A 23,797-nucleotide genomic window follows, 5' to 3' on the forward strand; every position below is an offset into this window, starting at 1 on the left:
GTATAACTACTCATTTTTTTATGTAAAACTTTTCCAATTGAATATCTGTGACTTGTCGCCCTCTTGTGGCCACCCGTGGTAATACCGCTGTTAGTATCATGAAAGGCCATTGACTGACATTACAGTAGCCGTAATGTGAGTCTTTTACAATATAAAAAAATAAGTACAGTAGCCGTAATGTGAGTCTTTTACAATATAAAAAAAATAATACATCCCTAAAACTGTATTGATAGCAACACTGATACATAAATTATATGTGTTATTGTCTTTTAAACCGGGAACGCTGCGATTCTGGAGATATATTTATACATTTTAAGTTGACCAAAATGTGCCTGGTTAGTATTCATTCAGTTGTACTATTTGATTCTTGAATTAGCTACACAATGGAAAATGAGGATGCAAGAGAGGATTCTGATCATTTTTGAAATTCTTTCAGTCTTCTTGCTTGTTTTTTGACCTTGTCTTTCAACACCAAATTCCTCCAAGGAAACATTTAATCTTTCAGGCTGCTTTTCTTCTGAAGAGAAAGTGAAGAAAAGTATCTCTTAGTCTACACTTTCCTCCCTATACTTTTCCTGATGAGTCATATTGTTGGATTGTTGTCTTTAGCTGCATGCAAATGACCAGGCCGAGTCTGCTTGCATTTTGCCGCCTACACGCACAGTTGTCATTACCATAAAGCAGCAGAAAGGGAAAATATTCGACTGTGTAAATAGATGAAGATAAATAATCAAAAAGCAAAAGAAGACCTGTGAAGGAAAGAGGTGAAATGTCTGGTGGCAAAAAAGTTCAAGAGAGAGGTTATCAGAACGAGGTCAACACTGCAGGGAAAAGAAGAGTTATTATTGGACCAAAATAGTGCAAGGGAAAGTGAATGTCAGTATGACACAGAAATTTAATATGTTTATTTTTTATTTTAGATAAAAAAATATATTTAAAAAAATATATATAAAAATATTATTCAATCTAATGTTTTATTGGTCCAGAAAAAAAATAAATTAATATTAGCCAAGAGACAGCATAAATTCTTGCAAGCAAATTCCTTCACGTCTGATATTAAAATAGCTGCATGTATGTATGCGCACGCGAGTGGGAGAAAGAGTTGGTGTGCATGTGTGCACGCCCATTTGTCATCATCACTTCCAATAATACTTGAGCAACTGTTCAGAGTGTCATATTGGGTGTCCATGTGATAGTGTATGAGCGTGGATGTTGAGAGTCAGGTCAAGTGTGTGAGCGGTGGAGAGAGAGTGAGATGAAGAAGAACATGTTTGTGGAAGAGTCCATCGCAAAGTGATGGTGTCAGTGGACGGAGAAAAATTCTGATGTTGCTGTGAGTCTTCAACCAAAGAGGGATTGCGTTATGGGGAGTGTTAGCGAATTGTGCGCTTCCAGTTTTCAGGCTTTTTTATGCCCGACGATACGAGCTCTGGAGTCTGCTGCTGCTCCTGCTACTAAAGGTGAGTAATTGTTTACTTTAATTGTCACTAGTAAAACAATCTGTGTAATAGAATAATCATATCCTGTTGAAATCAAAACAATCATTCTCAAAAAGCTAAGTGTGACAGCACATTTGTAAATCAAAACAATTGTGGAAAGTCAAAACTATCATTCCCGATTGATTACATCTTGGCTGGCGTAATAAAAAAAAACTTCAAATCTATGTCTGACATAATCACACACAAAATCTGAATTAAAAAATAGTCCTTAAACTGTGTGGCATAACTACACTTTACACTGATGTTGTCAAAACAGTCAAATTGAATTTAAACACAGTTTATCTCCATCTCATGTGAATATCAGGGCAACATGTTGCAGCCGTTGCCATGGTGATTTCCAAGAGTGTGTGTGCGTACCATGCTGTGTTTAGTTCATTTGTTTATTTGGCATTTTGTTGTGCACGCACACGCATGAGTCAGGCAAAAACTTGCGTGCACGAGATGGTGGGCTCCATTTGAGAGCGTGACGCACATTCGTCATCCTCTCAGGCCCAGAATGGATCCTCCTCTCAAGTGGGTGCCCGAGTGGTACCATCTCCACGACGGCCCATTGCTCTCGCCTTATAGCCTTGTGTGTCATTTCACCTCATTCAAACTCCATTTGGGACACAAAATAAATGATAAAAAGAGTGGACCTGGATTATGGGCATATTATTTGTCATTTTGTCTTGTTTTACGGCAAGGTAAAACTGAGACAAGTTTGCTCCACTCAGAGGTTAGATTAAATCATTTTCTTTGTCAGATTCAGGAAAAAGGCCATTAGCAAGTTCCTGAGATCTTTCTTTAACCCATCCTCAGCATATCCTGTTGTTATCGTGTCCAAAATGGCTGATTAAAGTACACAGCTGCAATGCTTTTTGGCTCCGTTGTTTCCATCCAAATACATCCAATACGACAGCTGCATCCCACACAGAAAACGACTGAAAAAGTGTTTTTTCATAATATAAGTTATTCAAATAATGTGTTTAACTGGCTATTTACCTAACTGTGGCACAAAAAAAACAAAGAAACTTATGACTTCTTGTTTGATCAAAAAGCTATCAATTGAATAAGCCGAATGAAAGCTAAAATCAAATCATGATGAAATTAAATTGTTTTAATATATTCAACTTTTTATTTTTATTCCTCCAATCAGATATTGAGTCAGATACAGTCGCCTTCTGATTGGCTGCCTCTGCTGAAGTCACGCCCCTTCGTCTGAGCCTCAACACCGGCTGTCTTGATGGATACCGTTGTCAAATTTTCACTCCATCCAAACGCTTGTACAAATCCCCTTTTTAACCTTTAAAGTTACTCAAAGTTTTTAATTCTTGTCTCATTCGAGCCTTGCTTCATCTGCGGGCTGTTGAACAGCGACGCGAACATGGTTTTAAAGTCGGAAGACGGCGTCGGTAAGTTGCCTTGGGGGTCCTTTTAATTTCAGCGAGGGTAACAAAGTTAGCTCAGCGAGTTGGGCTAATTAGCAGCTAACGTGATGTAATTCAGAATACACCATCAAAATAATCATTCGCGTTTTTATTTAAGTAAATAACTCGTCTCCGAGTGTGTCTATAAAAGCTCTTTGTGGCTAGACAAGTCAGCCATTATTAGTCAACTTGGACCGAGGCCACACTTGATGAGGTACTGTGTTCATTTATTAGCACTTTAACCACAGCATCCATTTTGAGATTTTTTTTTACGTCGTTAAAGGATGTTTTGGACATTGGACTTTTTGTGACGTTTTGTAAAAGTTGATGTGCTATGTTGTGTTGTTTGTCTATCATTCTATCAAAGTTGATCCGGCAATTTGTGCGTTAACACAAAACAAGTTGGTGTTTTAAAAAAATAAATATTGCCTTGTTGCTAGGGAAATTAATGAACACATGGGATCATCAGAATTGGTGCAGCTCTGTTGGTTTGGAACAGGAAATGTTAAAAGCAGTTGCAATAATATTTCTATTGTTCACTACACAAAGAGCAGCTTAATTTTTATGACAGGTGTTTGTGAGGTTGGGTCTTCCTGCAGTTAATGTAGTTTGTGCCATTTGTCCTGCATCCAAAACCAGCTCCATCTCATTCCTCATTCTTTCTCTCTGGCCACATGTCTGCTGTTGAATACACGTTGGACTTTCTGGTGATGAATACCTCCCAGTCTCCATGGGGAGTTCACCGTAACCACTGGATTATATCACGCCGTGCCCAGCCAGTTAGCTTCGGGGCCAGCTGCCGTGGCAAAGACAATCCTCGCTTTATGAGTGGAGCGAGACGACCAAACACATCATTTTCTTTTCTCCCCAAATAAACCCGCTTGGCCTCGGGTGCCATGTCAGCTGCGTCTGAAGGTCCCAAAGGGGTAAGATGGACAAGATCGGGCTGAGCCGAGAAGGCGGCGCAAGTTTAATTTGCGGTTGCTGGCATGTGATGACCACCGCTGTCCAGGCTCCTCGTTCTGGTAAAAAAAAAATGTTGTTGTGGCGGGAACAGAATTTCCCGCTGAATTTCAATAGAGCCAACAACATGGAGACTTGTTGCCCACATATCGGCAGCTACTAATCACCCAAAATAAGGGAAAAACATAATTTGGAATACAGTGTCTTGCTTTGGGTTGAATAAATCTAACTCCACTTTCGGCCGGCTCATGATGCCCAACTCGAAGGTCACGCTTGGAGGGAGGAGATAGACTTAACGCAGGGGGGCGGAATTGGGGGAGGGTGACGTTAAAGGGTCTCACCCCTCTCTGGCTGTCGCACATCAGTCTGTTCTCCCATGCTGGCCATCATGTGGAATGATCAACTCTCAGATTAAGACAGGTGGATGGGATCGGATTGACTCTTTTGTGGGTAAGAAGCAGCGTGACATGTGATAGGCGCCAACTTCGGTGCTAACATTTTCCAAATTGATTTTATTCATGTTTTTGTGCGTGTGAACTGCTATGACAAGAAGTCCCGCGAGACGCACAAACATACTAAGTGCCCTGTTGTCTCTTCTGTTATAACTTTGTCATTTTAAATGTGCCTCTGTCAAGTATTTTGCACTTTTTTTTTTCTCACAATGGTGTGCTGTTATTTTTGTCCTGGGTTATAATAAGAGCAACTTCAGTCTGGTTAAGTACATCTGTCTGGGAGTCGTGTGCATGTGTTTGCCCTTTTTAGAAGGCATGTAATGCCGCATTCATTTAGCCAGCGGAGAAAGTACCAACCACCGGATCAAAAGACAAAATCACTGTATTGAATGCCAATGCCGGATCAAAGTGACAGTTCCACAATCAAGATGGAGCTAATTTAAGAGCTGTCGTTTTGTGTCTTCAGGGTTTTGTGTTTGGAAATGGTTAGATAGCTGCAGTGTTTGTTTTTATTATATGAATTGAGATTTCGATTTGCATGGATGTGGGTGGGGTAATACATAATGGTTACAAAAAGTTGTTACCATAGCAACCCAGACCAATCTCTTTGTCGGTTTGTTGTATTTATACATTCTTGTTGGCCCTCAGTGCCCGATGACCTCAGTCCAGAGGAGAGAGAGGAGCTGGAGAGCATCCGCCGCAGGAAACAGGAGCTACTGCAGGACATACAAGTAAACACAAACACAGATGCACACAGTCTACCTCGTGGCAAATACTTGACCGATCAGTCTCACTTTTCTGCTAAACGTAATGTTCTGCACAGACCGGATAGTTACGGGAATGGGATAGGTTGCACATGTTATTTTTCCCCATAGAAAATAATGCGAAATGAAATGGTTCATTCTTATTCAAGCTGATGTTTGAAGTAATGTTATTATTAACTGCCACACAAGTGTTAAAAGAAATGAACAGAAAATTAAGAAAAAGCAAAAAGCACTCACAGGAATTGAAATGTTTCTTGGTAAGTCTGGAACCTCACTTGTCTGCTTTAAGTGTGGCTTCCACGTGCCCTCGGGACAAATGGGCAATGGGCCGTCAAATATTCCAGTAATGGAGACACGGGACGCCGCTGCTTTATAGGGAGGGGGGGCATTTGTCACCAGGGTGACACAGACTGGATTTATTTACTCGGGGTGGGGATTGTGTCTGGGCAGCTCCTAATCGGAGACACAGTCCTCATCCTATTTTTTTCCTATCATGTTTTTGCTCCTACAGGCTGTCGTCTCTTTATTTATCCTCTTTTTCTTGCCATTCCTCGTCACTGCATTCCCCCCCTACTTGCTCCATTCTGGGCCAACTGTCAGGGGGCTGTTGAAGGAAGGAAGGAGGGAGGGAGGGGGGGGGGGGGGTGTCTGGCCGAGCAGACTCGTGATTGTGGGTCAAAGCGTGAGGAGAGGGGAAGCAAGGTCGCCGGGCTGAGCCAAGAACAGGTGCTCCAGCTCCCACAGAGGAGTTGAGAGAGAGCTGTAGGGTTTCACTCAATCTATGTTTGGAGTTTTTTTTTTATGTGCTTTTCTTTATGCTCTTATAGAGGCTGAAGAATGAGATAGCCGAGGTCACCAGTGAAATTGATAACCTGGGTCTGACTGAAGAAAGGTAAGAGGTTTTTCTAGAAACATTTTTGTGTGGGAGTGCAGACTATGAAAGGTGACACCATTTTGTCTGCTTATTTGCAAGTGGCCTAGTTCCATTTTTGGATCCAGAATGGACTTTAACTCAACTTAATCCAGATTTGCATTTTGGCACTTGTACATTATCATGGACAGCGTTACCTTATTATAATATTTTTGTCGCTGATGTTATTTTCTGCGTCATTAGGAAAAGCATGCAGAGGAATAAACAGATGGCCATGGGCCGGAAGAAGTTCAACATGGACCCCAAGAAGGTGAGAGTAGTACATGAAAGCAAATCAATAAAATAGTCTTCATGTATTTGAGATTAAAAAAAACGTTGTTTTCACAACTGCACATTTGAAGCAGTAGATCAATTATGACTGTATGCATTTGTAACATTAAGGGGATCCAGTTCCTGATCGACTGCTCGTTGCTGAAAAACACTAGTGACGACATCGCACGCTTCCTCTACAAGGGCGAGGGCCTGAACAAGACGGCCATCGGCGATTACCTCGGAGAGAGGTCAGTGTTTTTTCGGATGCTACCTTCAGACAATTCTCCCATCTGGCTCATCAGTGATGCTGGTTACTCAGTGTCTACTATTTTGAGTCACTGATTGACAAATCTGTGTGTGTGCGTGGCAGAGACGATTTCAACATCGAAGTGCTGCACGCCTTCCTCCAGCTGCACGAGTTCTCCGACCTGAACCTGGTCCAGGCCCTGCGGCAATTCCTGTGGAGCTTCCGGCTTCCCGGCGAGGCGCAGAAGATCGACCGCATGATGGAGGCCTTCGCCCGGAGATACTGCTACTGCAATCCCGGCGTGTTTCAGAGCACGGGTGAGTGGGCGAGCTTCAGCCTTGGCATTCTGATGGGTCTGCACTTGTAACAACAAGGACTTGTTATTCCCGCAGACACGTGTTACGTGTTGTCCTTTGCCGTCATCATGCTTAACACCAGTTTGCACAACCCCAACGTGAAGGACAAGCCCTCCGTTCAGAGATTCACAGCCATGAATCGAGGCATTAACGACGGTGGAGACCTGCCAGACGAGCTTCTCCGAGTGAGAGACTTAACTTTCCCTGATTTTCCATCATTTTGTTTATTCCTGTTGTGCCAGGCGACTGGAAAAACTGGGGAGAGAGTCAATCACATGAATTATATGGTCGTAGAAACGGCCATCTGAAAAAAGGCATCTGCTGACAGTAGTTGAGAAACTTTTTGGCATGTAGTACATTTATCCTAATATTTCTATTGTGCTGCAGTGCGACTGTTATCGTGAAAACGTGTATGAGCTCGTGCGTAACTCTTTGTCTGGCTCTCTGTGTGCAGAACCTCTTTGAAAGCATCAAGAACGAGCCCTTTAAAATCCCGGAGGATGACGGCAACGACCTCACGCACACTTTTTTCAATCCCGACAGAGAGGGCTGGCTGCTCAAACTAGGTACGCGTTTGCCGGGAGCGCCACCTGGTAGATTCTCTTAAGAGAAGCTCTCAAGATAGCGTGTGAACGCCAGCGGGCGTGACTAGAAAAGAGTTGACTGTTTTCTTTCTCTTCTGTTTTTCTGTTTTATGAAACCAGGAGGTAAGTACCGCCCATCTCGGCTTTAATCGCTCTTGCCTCACCTCACCGCTGTGTGCTAATTAGCTTTGAGCTCATGCGCTAGCACCCAAACTACGTCACGCTTCCATCTCCCATGCTGTGCTTTTAATCTTACAAACGCTGGCTTCTGATCCCCTATTTTAGTGAAAACATCTTTTTTTTTAACCTGCTTTAACCGCAAATATGAAGGATCTTCACGCCTGACCAGTCGTTTGTCCGCAGGCGGTCGAGTAAAGACCTGGAAGAGGCGCTGGTTCATCCTCACAGATAACTGCCTTTATTATTTTGAGTTCACAACAGTAAGTACACTTTAATAACATTTTGCGCCACTCACCCTAATTATGAAATGACTTTTCTCCGTAAAGGACAAAGAACCGAGAGGGATCATTCCCCTGGAAAATCTAAGCATTCGCGAAGTGGATGACTCAAAGAAACCGGTAAACTCTTTGAACTATGCAAGCTGGATGTGGTTTTCACACAGCTCACTGGCGCTCTTCCTCCTCGTCCCGTTCCCAAGAACTGCTTCGAGCTCTTCATCCCGGACCACAGAGATCAGGTGATCAAGGCCTGCAAGACGGAGGCGGACGGCCGCGTCGTCGAGGGCAACCACACTTTTTACAGAATTTCCGCCCCCACCGCAGAGGAGAAGGATGAGTGGATCAACAGCATCAAGTGAGTTTTATTTGTCGTCTTGTTGTAATTGCGCTGAAACAATTGTAGCTATCACATATATTTAGGACAGAAACAAAAGTCAGTTGCACAATGTGATGAACTTTTATTTCATTTTCATCCTGCTCCCATGCCATGTCCTCCATGTGCCTCTCGCAGAGCCGCCATTAGCAAGGACCCCTTCTACGAGATGTTGGCCGCTCGCAAAAAGAAGGTTTCCTCCTTGAAGGGCGTGTAGTGTGCGCAAACACACTCAGGTTTGACTGATGAGTGCTGCTGGAAACAAATCGAGCTCAAACTGTCAAATCAATGAACCACTGTTGCACCTTCAACTCATTTCCTTTTTTTTATACGCATACAGTATGTTTGAGGACCATCCTCTGCCTGTTTTCGTTTGTTGCGTCTGTGGGTGGGAAGCTGACTGAGCATTTTACATTTCATGAAAGTCGATGGAGATATTCATTTAAATTCGGCACAAAAAAAAAACTGGATCTCTTTTCACATTTTGTCCCCCCGTCTCCCCCCAATGCTTTCAAAGCACAATTCGTGGAACTGGTGATTGAAGGTGTTGCTTGGTATTTATTTGTCCTTATTTATTGTTTTGCCTGATTAAAAGTTTACAACCAGGTTCTTTCTATATCTGCATTCTTTGGCGTGAATTTCACAGGAGGGCTTTCACACAACCCCACACTCCTTTTTTTATCATACAAAAGTACATCTGTAAATGAACAATAACACATTCTTCTCTTTCACTGTGTCCATTATCTTCTTGAAGTCCGTTTCATTTCTCCGGCGCAGAAGATTTTTTTTGAAATGTATTATGGATGTGAAACTATGTATATGCGTGTTTCAATTCCTGGAACATGTTGGCAGGGATACTCAAGTCTGTCTTTGACATGTGCAGTAACAGCTGAAACGGCATTGCCCTCGATGCTCTCCACCTGCGCAACGACAACACAGACATGGTGGCTGGTGAGGTTTTTTCAAAAAAATAAAAATTGAACTTGAAGTCTAAAAAGATAACATGAAGTGTCTGTCTCAATGTCTGAGACAATTCCTGTTTTCACCACTAGAAGGCACATGACTCCAGGCTGGAGTCACAAAGATTTTCTGCTTGTGGATTTCTTACACAAAGCCTGGATTAGATCCAAAAGCTAATTTCACAATCTCCTGACAGTGCTCTTAACAATAACACCGTCCCGTCTCTCAGCAGATGATAATGATCTTCACAGTTGTCTTTTTTTAATTGTCTGGTGCAAAGGTATTGATTTTTTTATTTTTCCTGACAGGGACAACAAAATAGCAGAAGCAAAACACCGTGGCTAGCACACCGTGTCTAATAATGGCTCCTGTTCTGAGGTCATACAAAGGTAGATGCTGTTTTCTTATCAGATTTTTTTGAACATTTTTTTTTAATGCAAATTTTGAGAAGATGCTAAAAATATATATTTTAAAGACATTTTAAACAAAATTAGTAAGCATACGTTTGGGTAAAATATGATAAACATCAAAGCAAAGTTTTGGCCCTGACTCAAAAGAATTGTTTTTATTTTTCCACAACTTACTGTGGTCACATTCTTTGTTGCCACGCACACCAAACAGTGTTGCCGACACTGGAGGTAAGCCTCCAAAGATGGCGGTCATAAATAAATGTGAGTGAGTCAAAACAAGAAGGGGTGAGTCAGCCGTGGCGCTTTTTTGGGTGGGGGGGTGTTCTGCTGGGAAGACGAGGACAGGGGTTCGGGACGGGCCGCAACGACTCTGGAAGTTGCTTTAGAAAATTGCCGGTTGGATTCTGGTGACTGTGCATCAGTCCAAGACTATTAATCATTTCCATGTATGGATGATGTCACAGAAAACATTCAAGCAAGCCAAACTCGAAAGAAGTTTCAGTGTACTCTTCTTTCCGGTGCATTAATCTTTTATGCACTATAGATCCTGTATATGACACAGTACTGTATGTGTCCATGCTATCCCATGCTAGCCAAAAGGTAAGCTAAGCTGCAATGGAGGTACTCAAGCATGTTGATCCTATTACCTTAGAAGAAGTTCTTGATGAACGGTGTGACCAGTTTGACCCAAAGCTTAACGTGACGGTCTGGCTGCTCAAATGTCAATCCCGACACCTCCGAGGACCGCCGGTATAACATTTCCTGCTCCTGTTTCATAACACAAGACGGTCAAATACCTAAATGAGACTCAGTTGGAATGTCGTCTTACTAGGGTGAGGACGGCATAAAAGCAGACCTCTCGCAGTTGGTCCTGCAACTGCTCATTCTCTGTGACGATAGCGATCTGGGCCTCCAGGTCGCGGTGAACTGAGCGGTAGCCAAAATTGGGGGAGCCGATTAGTGTGAGACATGGCCGGTCCTGCTCGCTGAGGTAGTACCACAGACCTGGAGGACGAGGGCACAGAATCACCAGATAGGCTTTATCAATGTGGACTGGGACGGCACTCGGTTGGATGATTTAGAGAAATAATGAAATTGCAATTCCCCTCCTCGCTCGATATGGTGATATATTTGTATTTTTTTTCCAAGGTCCAGATTTTCACCAGATTGAAAATGAAGTCACCTTTGGCGTGGAAGGTCCACTGCGGCCTGTGATACTCATGCAGTTGCACACGGCCCTGCTGGCCCAGCTGACGCACGCGCTCGTAGAACTGCCTGGCGATGTGCGTGTAGGCGTCGGGGATGGCGCCGGCGACGCCCTTGGCTCCGAAGAAGCCGTTGACCTCCGGCGAGGCAGTTAGGATGCGGTAGCCCGCCCCCGGCCCCAGCACCAGATGCATGTACGCCCGCGTCAGGTTGAAGTAGCCCGATGTCAAGTAGATGGTGGAGTCCTGGCCCGCGTCTCGCAACAGACGCTGGAGGAGGCAAGATTGTCTTTCCTTACATTTATGATAGAATATTATGGAAAGAGTTCGAATACATTGTGCAAACGAAGCTTGCAGTGTTGACGCACTAGTTTACATTCCATTGCGCTGGCGATTGTTGTCTGAGTTTATGCCCAGAAAATGTGACCTAACTGTGCTCAAATATTCCGCTGTTAGTCATCTTTTTACTCTGAGTCACGCGCGCAGGGTTACAAACACGCCACTCTCGCCCACCTGTGTGACCTGCTCGTCCACCCGGATGCCGAGGGGCTTCATCTGGACCAGAGGGAACACCCAGGTATCCTTTTCTTCCTGTTCCTCCTCCCCGGTGTGTTGATGCTGGCTGAGGAGAAGCTGCTGGCGCACGCGAGCCATGTCCACCACCTCCATGATGTGCTTGCTCGCCGCCGTAGAGAAATCCTGCCTGTCACCTGGTGGAGATCCAAAGAGGATCAAGACAGCTGAGCATGTATTGTTGGTTCACGCATCATACTAGAATAACAAATTTTACCCAGCACCTCACTTTCTTACAGTATTTTTATGTTTTTTTGACCTTGTTCCAACATGAATGATTTTTTTTAACTATGCAATACGCTGGAATGACACGAAAACGTTTTGAGATTTTTGCAAGTGTATTAAAGTAAAAACAGAAAGTGTCAACACATGATCAAAAGTATTCTATTTTGGAATGGGATGAACATAAAAGTGAATAAGTCACATGCTTTTACCTACTTTCCGGATGCTTTGTTAATAGTCATCATTGTTTTGGCTTTCATCACTCATTACAGAATAATTAACAGTTTGGGTTTGCCTTCATTTTGGCTCACGTGTTTACTCATCTATGAGGAAATGCCAATTGTATTTTTATCAACTAATTGCATGTGTGTGTTCTCTTCCAGGGCATATCATCTTACAGCAACATTGTAACATCACAATGCCGCTCCCAGCGTTTGGTTTCCAGCAGACATTATGTCATTTGCAGAGGTGGCATCTTGGAAATCTGTATTCCGGTTATGCAAGTAAGTGAGTGCGTTTGGGAGACTCTTCTTTGTACTCTTGTAAACTTGTAATGTGAGAAGCAAAACTAAAAGTGTGTTATATAACACTAGAGGCATCCAGGGTATTTTTACAATTTTTTACTTCTTCCAGCCTTATTCTAAATTGAAAAAAGATTTATCTAAAATTATCCACACATCAGAATCAGCTTTATGGCAACCAAAATAATACAAACACCTGCATGGTTCAAAACAGCCGAACATTTACCTTGGTATGGGTGTACCATGCCATCCTGCATGGCCACCGAGTCATCAGGCCCAAGCTGCAGCGAAACGTCCCCGACAGCCTCCACCAGCTCAGAGAAAAAGTCCGCAAGTTCGCCGCAGTCCTCCAGCAGGACGTAGCGGTCCTGACGATTAGTGAAGTAGGAGTCGCTCAGATTGGCCCTGGAAAAATATCATCCAAGCGTTTTATTTATTTATTGTGCCTCCATGCACCAAAATGATAAATGCATACACCTACCCACTAATGATGAAGCTATTGTCAAAGAGGTAGACCTTGATGTGCTGCACGCCGATGGTCTCGTTGAACCGCTGCGGTACCAGCATCCTCAGGAGGCCCCTCAGGTCGGGAGTGTGATATAAGGACACGCGCATTTGCGAGGCGAAGCGCTGCAGCAGAGGGAGCAGCATGGTCCTCGAGTTCACCTGCCCTGCGGAGAGGAACAATCGGGGGAGGGTGAGCCCCTTTGTCCCTCTGGTAGACTTATTCACGGTGACGGGGATGACCACTGACCTCGAGAACCTCGTGTATAGTCCAGCAACACAGAGACTTTAAGGTCGGGTGCGTGTTTGTTTTCCTGTGAGTTTTCCAGCGCTTCCTGCAAGCAGTCCACCTGCAACATAGTAACAAAAAGCACTAAGAAATGTACTCGGAAAGCAGTCAAAACTAAGTTTTCAAAAATTTCTTCGAGGTGAAGCGCTACATGTCAAGAATGATTAAGAAGAGGCATTTGGATAAATCAGAGAACCTCATAGAAGAACCTCTTGTTCTTGCAAGATTAGTTTTGGTGTTTTTATGTCATGCATGTGTTTGTGCACTTTTCTGTTCGCTCTATGCCCTCGGGTTTTTCCGAAAACAACAAAACGCTAATTACCAACCAATAATTGCAAGCTGACAATGATGGGTTAATAGCACTGTGGCGCTTTTAAATGTGTAACAAGCAACATTGTGTGCAATGACAAAACGGGCAATGCCGGTACTAGATAGTGTTCTACTTTATTTGTTTTGGCTATGTCTGTCCTATTTTATTTATTTTGTTGTTTTTTTTGCTTTCCAGGCAGCCAGGAGAGGAGTGTTTTATAATGATGACTCAAGTAGCACATCTGGTGCCCAAATGCATGCAGCCAACTCCTTCCTCTTTCTAGCAGTGACACGTAGGTACACTCCCCTGAATGTTAATGCTTCATCTTAGCCACACGGTTTTGCATGCCTCCAACTTAGTGGGAACAGTGTGGGGAAGGCCAGGGCGCAAAGAGTGGAAGTTGTTGTAGCCGCAAAGGAAAGCAACCGCATATTTTTCCCTTTTATGCCATCAAAAATTTATTTTCCAGGTTAGCTGTTCTTTGTGTTAGGCGGTGGTGATTCCTAACCACAGTGTTGTGACTTTGGTCCCCACAGAGAGTCTCACACGTTTTTTTTTTTTTTATGCCAAAATTCTTTACTAAAACAGCCCACTCATTTAATTAGGTTTGGCAAAGTAACAAAAATAATTTCTCTATTATGCCAGCTATGTATGCAAAACCAGAGGCGTGGTGGCCATTGGGACTTTCAGGAAAATGTTTGGATTTTCCTGAACAACCATTGTATTTCTCAAACTGCACAACAGTGGAGATCATCATTGTTTCAGTAAAGTACTTTTTTGTTTTTGGTTTGCCTGATATTTTTCCCAATTAAACTCTGATGTAGGGTACCGACGTGGAATTGGGGTGGTTGTAGTTGACCCAATGTTGTACTCGCAGAATAACAGACGGAAACTCCCTGGCTACACCTCACTTTGTTAAAAGTACACAACAAATGTAATTATCGAATGGCGGTAACGCGCCTCGTTTATTATCATATTTGCGCGTCATCACAATCTCATACACAACAACGACGACGCCTGGGATTTCTTCAGAGGGTGAATGACTCATCCTCAAAGACTTTGGCAGCGACGCCAGCTCACTCGGATTCTTTTCGCCGTGTGACTCAGCGTACTTTTTGTGTATACGTGTATGTGTGTGTGTGTTTTTCAAACAAAAACAAAAGGAAAAGAGCTGAATGTGAACTTCAGCCCAGACTGTGGTTTTCATACTGTTATGCTGGGCTTCCAGGCATGGAGAACAGCACGCCAGCACAGGCCAGCACTGGTGTCCTTATACCCGTAAAACCTCAACACTCTGCAGTCATTGCTTTTGGTTGGTGCCGGGAACGTTTTCATTCTGAACCTCTTGTGCTAGAGTGAACGGTGACTCACTTTTTCTGGCATCTCTGAGGGCTTCTTTGGCCAGGGCCTGTGTTTTGATATTGCTCTCACCTGCCCAAACTAAAGATGGCCGTTCTCTTGAGAACACACACACAGTAACACCACGTCTCTCTCACCAGGTCCTGTTCCAACTGACCCGTTCCCAAATACAAGGAAGCCAACACCACTCGTCTCTTGGCGGTCCTGACACGTGCCTGATGAGGAAGAAACCCTAAAGGTGAGTACGTAGCACGAGATGTGGCGTGAATTTCATCAAGAGTTGTGTTGGATTTTGCCGTGAGATGATTTCTATGCGACATTACTTTCAAGAGGTGCCAAGAGACAAGTTACATTCAAGAACTTTAATTAAATAATTTACAGCAATTGAACACGACGGAAAGTATTTCCTCAATTAGTTGAAGCGGAAGACAGACAGTATTTGTCTTCCAACTGACCTTCAGCGTCTGGTAGAACTGGTCAGGCGAGGTGAGGACGTGGACACGTGCGCCGTTGACCCGGAAGGCCGGTACTCGCTCCGCCATCCATCGGAAGTGGGCGTGGAGGCTATGCGGCGCGCCTGGCGCAGCAGCGGGGCTCTCTGGAGCAGGCTCGGCTTTGGCCAGCAAGGGCGCTAAAAGTAGAACGGAGGAGCTGCGCCAACAAAATGTGAAAATTTATTAACCAGAGATAGAATGCTGAAAGCTCTGTGCTGAATACTAATGCGAGGATGTAATACGCAGGCTAAGTAAGAAATGTCTAATTGGACTCATATATAAATCCATTATTTGTGTGCCAAAAGCACTTTCTAATAATTTAGTCAAAAATTTTTTAATAAATGTAATTTTGTATTGGGGGGGCTACTGGATTATAGTGTAATTACAAATAGTCATTTTTCATTCATTTTCCAAATCAATATGGCGGTTATTTGTTTACATTGGATACGTCACAATGTTGTTGACTTTACAAACTAGGCGGGACACACAGGGAATCCAGCCAATGCCGTCCCACAGCATAACAACCAATCAGGCATCAGAGCGCCGCAGCACTGGGAGAGCCGATGATTATCGAGGAGAGCCGAAAAATAACGAGTGTCGTTCGAAGCATTTTAAATAGCTCACGAGTTCTCCCGATTAACGCAACTTCGTGAAACGATGATCAGAAACACATTTTTGTGTCTTTTTGTGGGAATATTTTTGGGGGACTCTAAAGGACTCCAGCCAGGGATAAGGACGTTTAAAGCTTACAGCAGCATTTAAGTGGCACACACAGTGTTACCACATTAGCATTCAAAGGCTGCAACTGCTTCTGTCAACGGGATGCCTATTTTACTGCACGAAACGTCGGATTTCTCTCTGTTTTCGGCATTTTATTTGGACATCGTTTCTTACCCGCCTCGTCGGTCCCGCGCGCGGAAGAGCCGATCAGATATTCGCGTGATAACCCCGGCCAGGGCCGGCGAGTACACGGAGTACACCAGCCTCCTCCACGACATGGGGGCCGCCATTGCTATCGCAGCGACCATTTGAAGAAAAAAATAAAAACACGCAAAACTTTATTGACACAAAGCAGTGGACACTTGACAAGATAACCTGCGAAGGCTTCCAGTGAGTAGAACAAGCCGGCATCGTTCGACACAATGATAACTTGAGTAAATGTCACACAGGAGGTGTCAGCCTCAACCGGATACACCATTTGCATTTTCTTTCATAACATTGTATACATCCCACATGTACCCGGATGCACTTGTCACGTATTATGCCTTTTACCGACAAAATTATTACATTTTCTTTTATAAATCCTAATTTTGTGTCTGTTTGCACACTTAATTCATATGCAAAAGAGAAGAAATATGTTTAGATATGTACGTGTATGTGGGCTTGTGGTGTATTGCGCAAAACATAGGTTTTATTGAATGAGGTGACATATACCGAATCTGGACACATGGGTATGAAAATAAATCTTTGAAGACTTTCAACGGGTACTCTAGCTGGACTGCAATTTCTTATCGACTCAACATCAATATTGAATCAAACCCACTCAATCTTAAGAATAAAAAATTGACTGAATCGGTTCTAAACTATACCTAATAAGTCCTAATTTAAAAACACATATTTTCTTTTAATAATTGATGAAAAAATGACTATACATGATCATTTCATTACTCAAATAGCTTTTTTAATCTTATCAATAAATTATCTTTCCATTTTAAACGCCTAAGGAGAACAAAGGTTTGCCCACCCCTGATATGTGTAATTAGCCAGCAGTTAATGACAGTACCGTTTAACATGTGCAATGAATGCACAAATTTAATGGTACAAGTACGCCTTATAACCAAAAAAAGAAGAAAAAACGCACACAGAGTAATGAATTATCACGATGAATATTTCATGCCGTGTAAAATGCGCATGGAATTGCTCGAGCGGTACCAGGAAGCGGACCCTGCTGCAAAGGTCACCGCGATTATTTACTGGCAATCCGCCAGAGCGAGAGCCGCGCGAGCATGCACGCGTGCCCGCGCGCCAAGATCGTGCGCGCGCGCGGACCCGTGCGTTTACTGGAAGAACCTCAGGACAGAAGGGGGCGGGGCCTTACGATCGGCTTTACTCACTGGAAACAACCTCCGGTAACCTTCCGCCACACTCATACACACACACACACACACACACACACACACACATATGGTCTGTCTACCTCCTGTCCCGCAGACGGCAACGCCGCCGCTGACGAAGACGACCGTTCTCGGCATATGTTTTTTGCGGAATATTCCGGCGGGGGGATTTTAATGCCTGAGCTAATCCTCCTCCATCTAGCACTACTCTCGGGTAGTTTGCCGAGTGTATCTTTTGGCGACGAGCTGCGGCGAGGGGCTATATTAATCCGCAAGGTAAGTTACGGCTCGTGCGCAAAGTAGACCGCGTTAAAATATGTTGAAAATTCAACACTGGGTTTTAGCTACTTTGTAGTCTAAATGGTTTGGCTGAAATGGCGGCTCCGAGCTGGAACAGGGGTCTAGCCGGGGAACCCCCCCCTCCCCGCTTTTCCGTACCCCTACCGCCAGGCTCCAGTGCAGACATGCATGGGGCCCCCCTATCTGTGTGTGAAACCGGAGAAAGGGGCCACTGTGGCTGTAATTCAGACGGGCTGGGGTGAAGGGGAGAGAGAGAGGGCAGTGACCCCGTTATTTTTGAACGCCCCCCCCCCCCATTAACGATCGATTGCAATCAGGCTCCAGTTGCTGAATGGGCTGCAAGGTGCATGACAATATCTTATTTAACCCTTACATACACTATTTGAGATCAAAATTTCTCCCCTCAAAAGTGACGACTTTTCCAAAAATAACCCCCTAAATCCGCAGATAAATTGTGTATGCAAATTATTAGCAGTGAGGCTGTTTTTAGTTTTACCATTGTCGAATCAGTCCTGAGAACTATGTTGTCGTCACATTTGCCTAGCTTTGCACAGAAATGTGCACCTGTTGGTCTCTAAAGGGCCATAGGGGAATCTTGAAATAGTACAAATGTAAAACAGCACAAGAATAGTCATGCATACGACTGAAATTGGCCCACAAAATACTCTGCATGCATGGAAAATGAACAGTATGAAAGGCTTAAGTTGTGCACCATTCATGAATCTGTGCCATTTGACTCGCATTGATTTCATGAACAGCATCTGTCTACTGTGCAGGTGTGTCTCTCCCAGCCACTCTCTGGATGCATCCAGCTCCTCTGCCCCCGGGCCCTGGACCCGGTGTGTGACCCCGCCGTCCTCCCCTCTGTCCCCCTCCGCGACCGGCGCCTTCCCGCCGCCCGTCCTTTGCCCAGAGGCGGCGGACCGTGGCGCCATGGTGGCCTCTCGTCGGCGCGAGCCCCTCGCCATGAGCGGCGGGACCCCCTCGGAAGGACGGGCCCCGCAGTCCGACTGCACCCCGCATCACTTCAAGCCATTCAGCTCACATGCACACTACCAGCAGGTTAGTGAATTTTTTTTTTTACACTTCCCGTTACTTCTGTTTAAGGACATCTCCTAGCTGGAATTGTGCGCAAAACAATTATATGTAGTTATATTTAACCAAACTGCATAACTTTGCCCAAAGTTCACGTTAACACATAATAGGGAACAACAGAGTTGGTCTAGCAAAACTAGTGATACTACTGCGGGAGTTATAAACAACTTATATTTCAACCTAAACATTAATCATACAGGCAGACAAATAGTCTTGATCCTTTACAAAAAAAACGACTAATATTTTTTAAATTTAAATGAAATTGTCATCAAATCTACATGTCGTTGTTGTATTTTACTGCCTCCTGGTGGCCAAGGATCAAACAACAGAATGAGCAGCACACGATGTCAAAACGACCACAAATACAACCATTATTTACCATTTCAATCATCTCGTACATTAACTTTCACAAATCATGTTCCTTGATCATAATTAGGAAATATTTCTCCCAAAAAATGCATGATGCAGTAAAATCTGAAATGAACTTATATTTGACCCAAAACGTAGTAGTTGGGTTGAAAGAATCCCAAAACTAAGTAGAACAAACCCCAACAACAAATCACTTGTTTCAGGTGATGCGCGCATTGGGTAAGCTCCAGGAGAGCGGCTTCTACTGGGGCGCGGTGGGGGGCCGCGAGGCCAGCTCCCTGCTCCGCTCAGAGCCCCCCGGGACCTTCCTGATTCGGGACTCGTCGGACAACCGCCACTTCTTCACGCTGTCGGTGCAGACGGCACGCGGCACGAAGAACCTGCGCATCCACAGCGAAAGCAGCGGCTTTTTCCTGCAGCCCGACGCACAGTGCACTCAGGAGCCGCCGCGCTTCGACTGCGTGCTCAAGCTCATCGCGCACTACATGGGGAAGGGCCCCGCCAGCCACGCCGCCGAACCCGGCTCCAGCCGCACCGTTTATCTGATTCACACTGGCGGCGAGCGGATCCCGCTGGAGTTGCAGCGGCCCCTCCTCAACTCTCTCTCGTCCCTGCAGCACATATGCAGGAGGACCCTGAACAACCAGGGCCTGGGCGGGGCCGAGCGGTTGCCACACACGCTCAAAGACTTCCTGGAGGAGTACGACGCCCCCATATGAGCTACCAGACGCTAGGCTCGGACCAGTTCTCGGCGGTGGACGTGACAGAGAGAAGAGGTAAATGGTCAACCTTCTCCCAATGACTGACTTAGACGCCGAGCAAAGCCTCATAGAAGACTAAACAAGAAGAAATGTACACATGTTCACACGGGACCAAACTCTACTTTTTTTCTCTTTTAATCCAAAACCGGCTGCAAAAATCCACCATGATCTTGCAGATGGAGAAAGCAGAAAAGTAGCAGATGGGATTAAGAAGTCGTCGAGGCATAGTCGTACAAAGAAAAGACACCTTGCGCTTCGAGGAAATGACAGGCAGATGCCCCAGAGTCAAAATGGCGTGGAGTCTTAAGATGTTTTTGTTTTGTTTGTAGTTCTCATAAAACACGTGTGTCCAGGCTTTTACAAATGGAGATAAGGAAGGTCCTTGGTTTACGACACAGTTCCGTTTTTATGACAGTGATGTAACGTGAATTCACCATTTGCAATGCGCCAAATCACTAGTGTAGTAAAGCCAGAATTACTGTTTGCAAAACACAGTCCAATGTCTAGCAGTAACTGAGCGTGCCTTTTTTTTTCGTCTGACGAGATTCTTATAGCATAGCACAAATTGGATCTTTCATTGCATGCCATTTGAATCCCAATTTTTTTTATGTCAGGACCATCGTAAACCAAGGAATTCTAGGAAATCAGATATATCAAAATGTCTTACTTTGCAGTACCACCAGAAACTATGGGGGCAGTGTTGAGATTAGAATAATCTGCCGAAAGGTAGTTTCTAAGTGCCCATCACGATGCAATGTAAAATAACATAATTGCGATACTTGGCCGACAATAACATCACGATTCAGCTCTAATTAATATCCTGGGTGTCCTGAGTTTAGAGCGACTCAAGCCAAATTTTTACGCCGTCGCTAACCTATGCTAGCACAGAAGTAGCTATCACAATTAAGTACGGTAGTAACTGAGTGTGCCTTCATGTGACCACATATTCCAATGAGTTTATCGCATGCCATTTGAAACCTCGTATATCGGGACATTCGTAAACCGAGGACCTCTTCGGCATGTCTTGGCCCTGTCTCCAGACTGACTGATTGACACACTATTACCCAAGATTAATTGCGACAGTTGTTATTTCAATAGCGAGGCAACCCAGTAGAAAACAGTTTTTAAAAAAACAAAAAAAAACCTTATGATTTAGTTGCATGCTTTGAATGGGGTAAAAAAAAGTAGCGCCACCTGGTGGACAAACTTGAAAGCCAATACAGGGGCATCCTCAATTTACAAAAGTTTTTTTCATACATCACAGATGTAACCCGAGTTTACGCGGAGTCATAATTTCAGAAAATGATTGTCTGACAAACACATTTAGCTCATAAATATAAATCAATGCAAAGAAAAGCAGGCACCTTGAGACCTTATATTTTGGGACCGTTATAAATCGAGGGACCCCTGTACGTGCTTTTCAAATGACGATATATAAATATAACTATATATACACGTACATACATAGATGCATGAGTGCTGCCCCACGAAGTCCGCGCACTTATTTAGCGTCCGTATCATTAATTCATCAAAGGCGAGCATTGATTAGTTGATTTAATACGGCGCAGTTGTTAAAAGACTGTATAAAATATTAATAATGAACCCAGACGCATGCTTTTCACACAAAGTATGAGTAAGAACCTGTTACTTTGTTCATTATTACTCCCCACATTTCAAAGTTTAGCAGTAAGATAAAAGTTTTTTTTTATTCTCTTTGACACATGACGGTCACCAAATTAAAGGTGCAATTACGACTCAATCACATGCCTGAAAGCTCAAGTTTTTTGAGCACTGGTGGAAATGTATGAATCGATGGGGTCTCCTAACATGACCCTGCTAATGCCTGCTAGAAAGTTAGTCAAATTTGGCCCCGGACACCGGTTTCACTGATCGATCTTAAATATAGCAGACAAGTCTAACATAACAGGACGCACATAAAAGTCTCACGGGACCATGCGAGTTGAATAGCAAGCCGTTTTGGTTCAAAGCAGCCTATTGTGACAGCGGGAGAGCAAAGTGTGTATTTTTTGTTTTCATCCCACTCAAACCTCTCGGCAGCACGTCTTCCCTTCCCCTTCAAAAAAGGGATTTCTTTTTTACTTATTTTAACAGTCATCTTTGCCAAAAAAAAAACAAAAAAATATTTCTTGGAACGGCGCTAGCTAACCTGTGACCTATTCGGCAGCGGAGGCTCTCTGCTGCCGTCCCAAACACTAAAAACAAAATAAGAAAAGTCACACATTTGTGCCGGTGGACCTGTCTGTCAACGTCACATCATGTGTATGTATGTAAAATCATTTTGTCTTTTATAAAGACTCTACTTAACCGCAGCAGGCTGGTGGCCACTTAGTGTGGCACAACACAAGCTGTAATCTCTCAACAACAACAACAACAACAAAAACAAAGCAAGAAGAATAAATAACAAAAAAAATGGAACGTTGCACATATTTATATTTCTAAAATATTTCAATAATTTATATTAAAGAGCACTATTTTTACAAAAGCCAACTGCCTTTGTTTGCCTGTTCCTTTTCACAGAGCGCTTTTTAGCTTAGCTCGGGCTTCCCTCTTGTGTTAGAATTGTTGTTTTTCCCCCCCTCCTCAGCTGCTGCAAAGCCTTGTGGGTAAATTCCATAAAGCCAGGCCTATAGGAAAGGAAAGACGGGGGAGGAAGGAGGGGTGGCGGTAACAAAGGGATTACCAGAAGAGCCCTTGCACACTTGGACACAGGCTTTACTGTGCAAAACGCTCATTTTGGGCCGGACCTAACTGGAAAGGAATGCAGTCGGGCTTTTATACATCCTGCCCGAGGGGCTGAAGGAGGATGTGTGCATGTCTGTAAAGGGCGGGTAGATACATGTATATATTTGGGAGTGTGTATGTATGTTCCTATGTGAGGCCAAATGTGTGAAAGGGACATTTCCGACATTAGCCGCACATAAAACGTCCGTCTCGAAGGTTAACGTAAAGCCGTTTCAAAAGTGACGCACTCATTCACACACACGGGAGCGCGCACGCTCACGCGCATACACGCGGTTCCCATTCCCTGCATACCTAGTGTTTTGTGTGTGACTGGCTTCCAGGAAAGAGGCACTTTAATTGAGTTGAGTTTTTACGGCTTGCCTGGTGTTACTGTGTGTGTGCGTGTGTGGGGAAAGCGTGTGTGTGTCGGGGGGGGGGGGGGGGGGGGTTGACGTGGAGAAAGAATACTTTTTTTCAATGACGCAAAAAAAGCCCTCAGCTGCGGAGAAATGATGTAAAAGTCATTATGAAGCGCATTCCTGGCACTCGGGCGCGCGCACACACACACTTCACACACACACACAAGGACACTCTTGACTGCAAACAACTATTCGTTCACATGCAAATGTCGCGCAAGGTTAAGCGGTAAAATAATGTCACACCAACGCAAGATATTTAAAAAAAACTAAATTTAATCGGTAAAGAATAAAATTTTAATTAAAAATTTTGAAGTACTACTGTAATGTAAAATGCAAATTTGAAAATGCATTTTTTAAAATAAAAGCATGACAAAATAAAAATAAAAAACACTCACTTTTGGATATTTTTATGCCCTTAGATGTCTATAAAAGTCTGAAAAGTTTCCGTCCGTCCTTTTCCTCCTCAACACTTCCAAGGCAAAGAGTGCAAGTAGTCTAATGTACAAAGGGGCTCAGCTGTGACTCAAGTTCTCCACATACCATAATTCTTCCCTGCATCATTTTCGCCAAGTCACAGTCTTTCCAGCACGAACATTGAATCGTTTGATTTTATTTTACTTCGCTCCACTGTCAGGTCACAGTTGGTGGAGGTGCGCAACGGCTCCCTCACGTTTTCAGAATAGATCATCAATGTTTACTTTATTTCAATCGAATAATTGATTTATTGAAAATGTGTTTCAAAAATGAAAAAAAATCGCTCCGTCAACTCCCAAGCTGTCGTTTAAAAATACGCAAAAAGCGGCTACTCTGAGCGCGCCCCTGCGACGAGCGCTCCGGCGGCACTCTTCCAGGAAGAGGCTTTGCT

General features: G+C 44.0%; 3 protein-coding genes across 10 annotated transcripts; 2 read left to right on the plus strand and 1 right to left on the minus strand.

Annotated features, from left to right (window-relative positions):
- The first annotated feature begins 1,210 nt into the window (after positions 1-1,210).
- LOC148382531 (cytohesin-1-like) lies at positions 1,211-8,891 on the plus strand. Of its 3 annotated transcripts, none has more exons than XM_088359613.1 (12): positions 1,211-1,460; positions 4,969-5,051; positions 5,912-5,976; positions 6,199-6,265; positions 6,397-6,515; positions 6,638-6,831; positions 6,907-7,055; positions 7,325-7,436; positions 7,818-7,894; positions 7,961-8,032; positions 8,113-8,267; positions 8,424-8,891. In XM_088359613.1, exons 1-12 carry the CDS (start codon positions 1,364-1,366, stop codon positions 8,500-8,502), a joined length of 1,269 nt encoding a protein of 422 aa, XP_088215739.1. In that variant the 5' UTR covers positions 1,211-1,363; the 3' UTR covers positions 8,503-8,891. The 3 variants fall into 3 exon arrangements, with proteins under 3 accessions (XP_088215739.1, XP_088215741.1, XP_088215740.1); XM_088359615.1 differs by lacking the exon at positions 1,211-1,460 and adding an exon at positions 2,680-2,890; XM_088359614.1 differs by lacking the exon at positions 1,211-1,460 and adding an exon at positions 4,249-4,318 and having other exon boundaries at positions 7,325-7,437; positions 7,816-7,894.
- On the minus strand, positions 8,824-16,318 carry pgs1 (phosphatidylglycerophosphate synthase 1). The gene is made up of 11 exons (XM_088359612.1): positions 16,027-16,318; positions 15,094-15,289; positions 14,776-14,853; positions 12,931-13,030; positions 12,658-12,847; positions 12,403-12,581; positions 11,374-11,570; positions 10,839-11,130; positions 10,512-10,660; positions 10,303-10,423; positions 8,824-9,205 (listed from the first exon to the last, which is right to left on the minus strand). The coding sequence occupies exons 1-10, from the start codon at positions 16,158-16,160 to the stop codon at positions 10,304-10,306; spliced, it is 1,635 nt and encodes a 544-aa protein (XP_088215738.1). The 5' UTR covers positions 16,161-16,318; the 3' UTR covers positions 8,824-9,205; position 10,303.
- On the plus strand, positions 10,793-22,279 carry socs3b (suppressor of cytokine signaling 3b). 6 transcript variants are annotated; one of them, XM_088359617.1, is made up of 7 exons: positions 10,793-11,608; positions 12,039-12,158; positions 13,475-13,571; positions 14,779-14,876; positions 15,110-16,242; positions 18,323-18,608; positions 19,214-22,279. In XM_088359617.1, the coding sequence occupies exons 6-7, from the start codon at positions 18,480-18,482 to the stop codon at positions 19,727-19,729; spliced, it is 645 nt and encodes a 214-aa protein (XP_088215743.1). In that variant the 5' UTR covers positions 10,793-11,608; positions 12,039-12,158; positions 13,475-13,571; positions 14,779-14,876; positions 15,110-16,242; positions 18,323-18,479; the 3' UTR covers positions 19,730-22,279. The 6 variants fall into 6 exon arrangements, with proteins under 6 accessions (XP_088215743.1, XP_088215744.1, XP_088215745.1 ...); XM_088359618.1 differs by lacking the exons at positions 10,793-11,608; positions 12,039-12,158 and having other exon boundaries at positions 13,417-13,571; XM_088359619.1 differs by lacking the exons at positions 10,793-11,608; positions 12,039-12,158; positions 13,475-13,571 and adding an exon at positions 14,507-14,641.
- Positions 22,280-23,797: the final 1,518 nt, after the last annotated feature.

The sequence above is a fragment of the Syngnathus floridae genome, chromosome 18 (assembly GCF_059516105.1).
Source record: "Syngnathus floridae isolate MCC-2025c chromosome 18, RoL_Sflo_1.0, whole genome shotgun sequence".
Lineage (NCBI taxonomy): Eukaryota > Metazoa > Chordata > Actinopteri > Syngnathiformes > Syngnathidae > Syngnathus > Syngnathus floridae.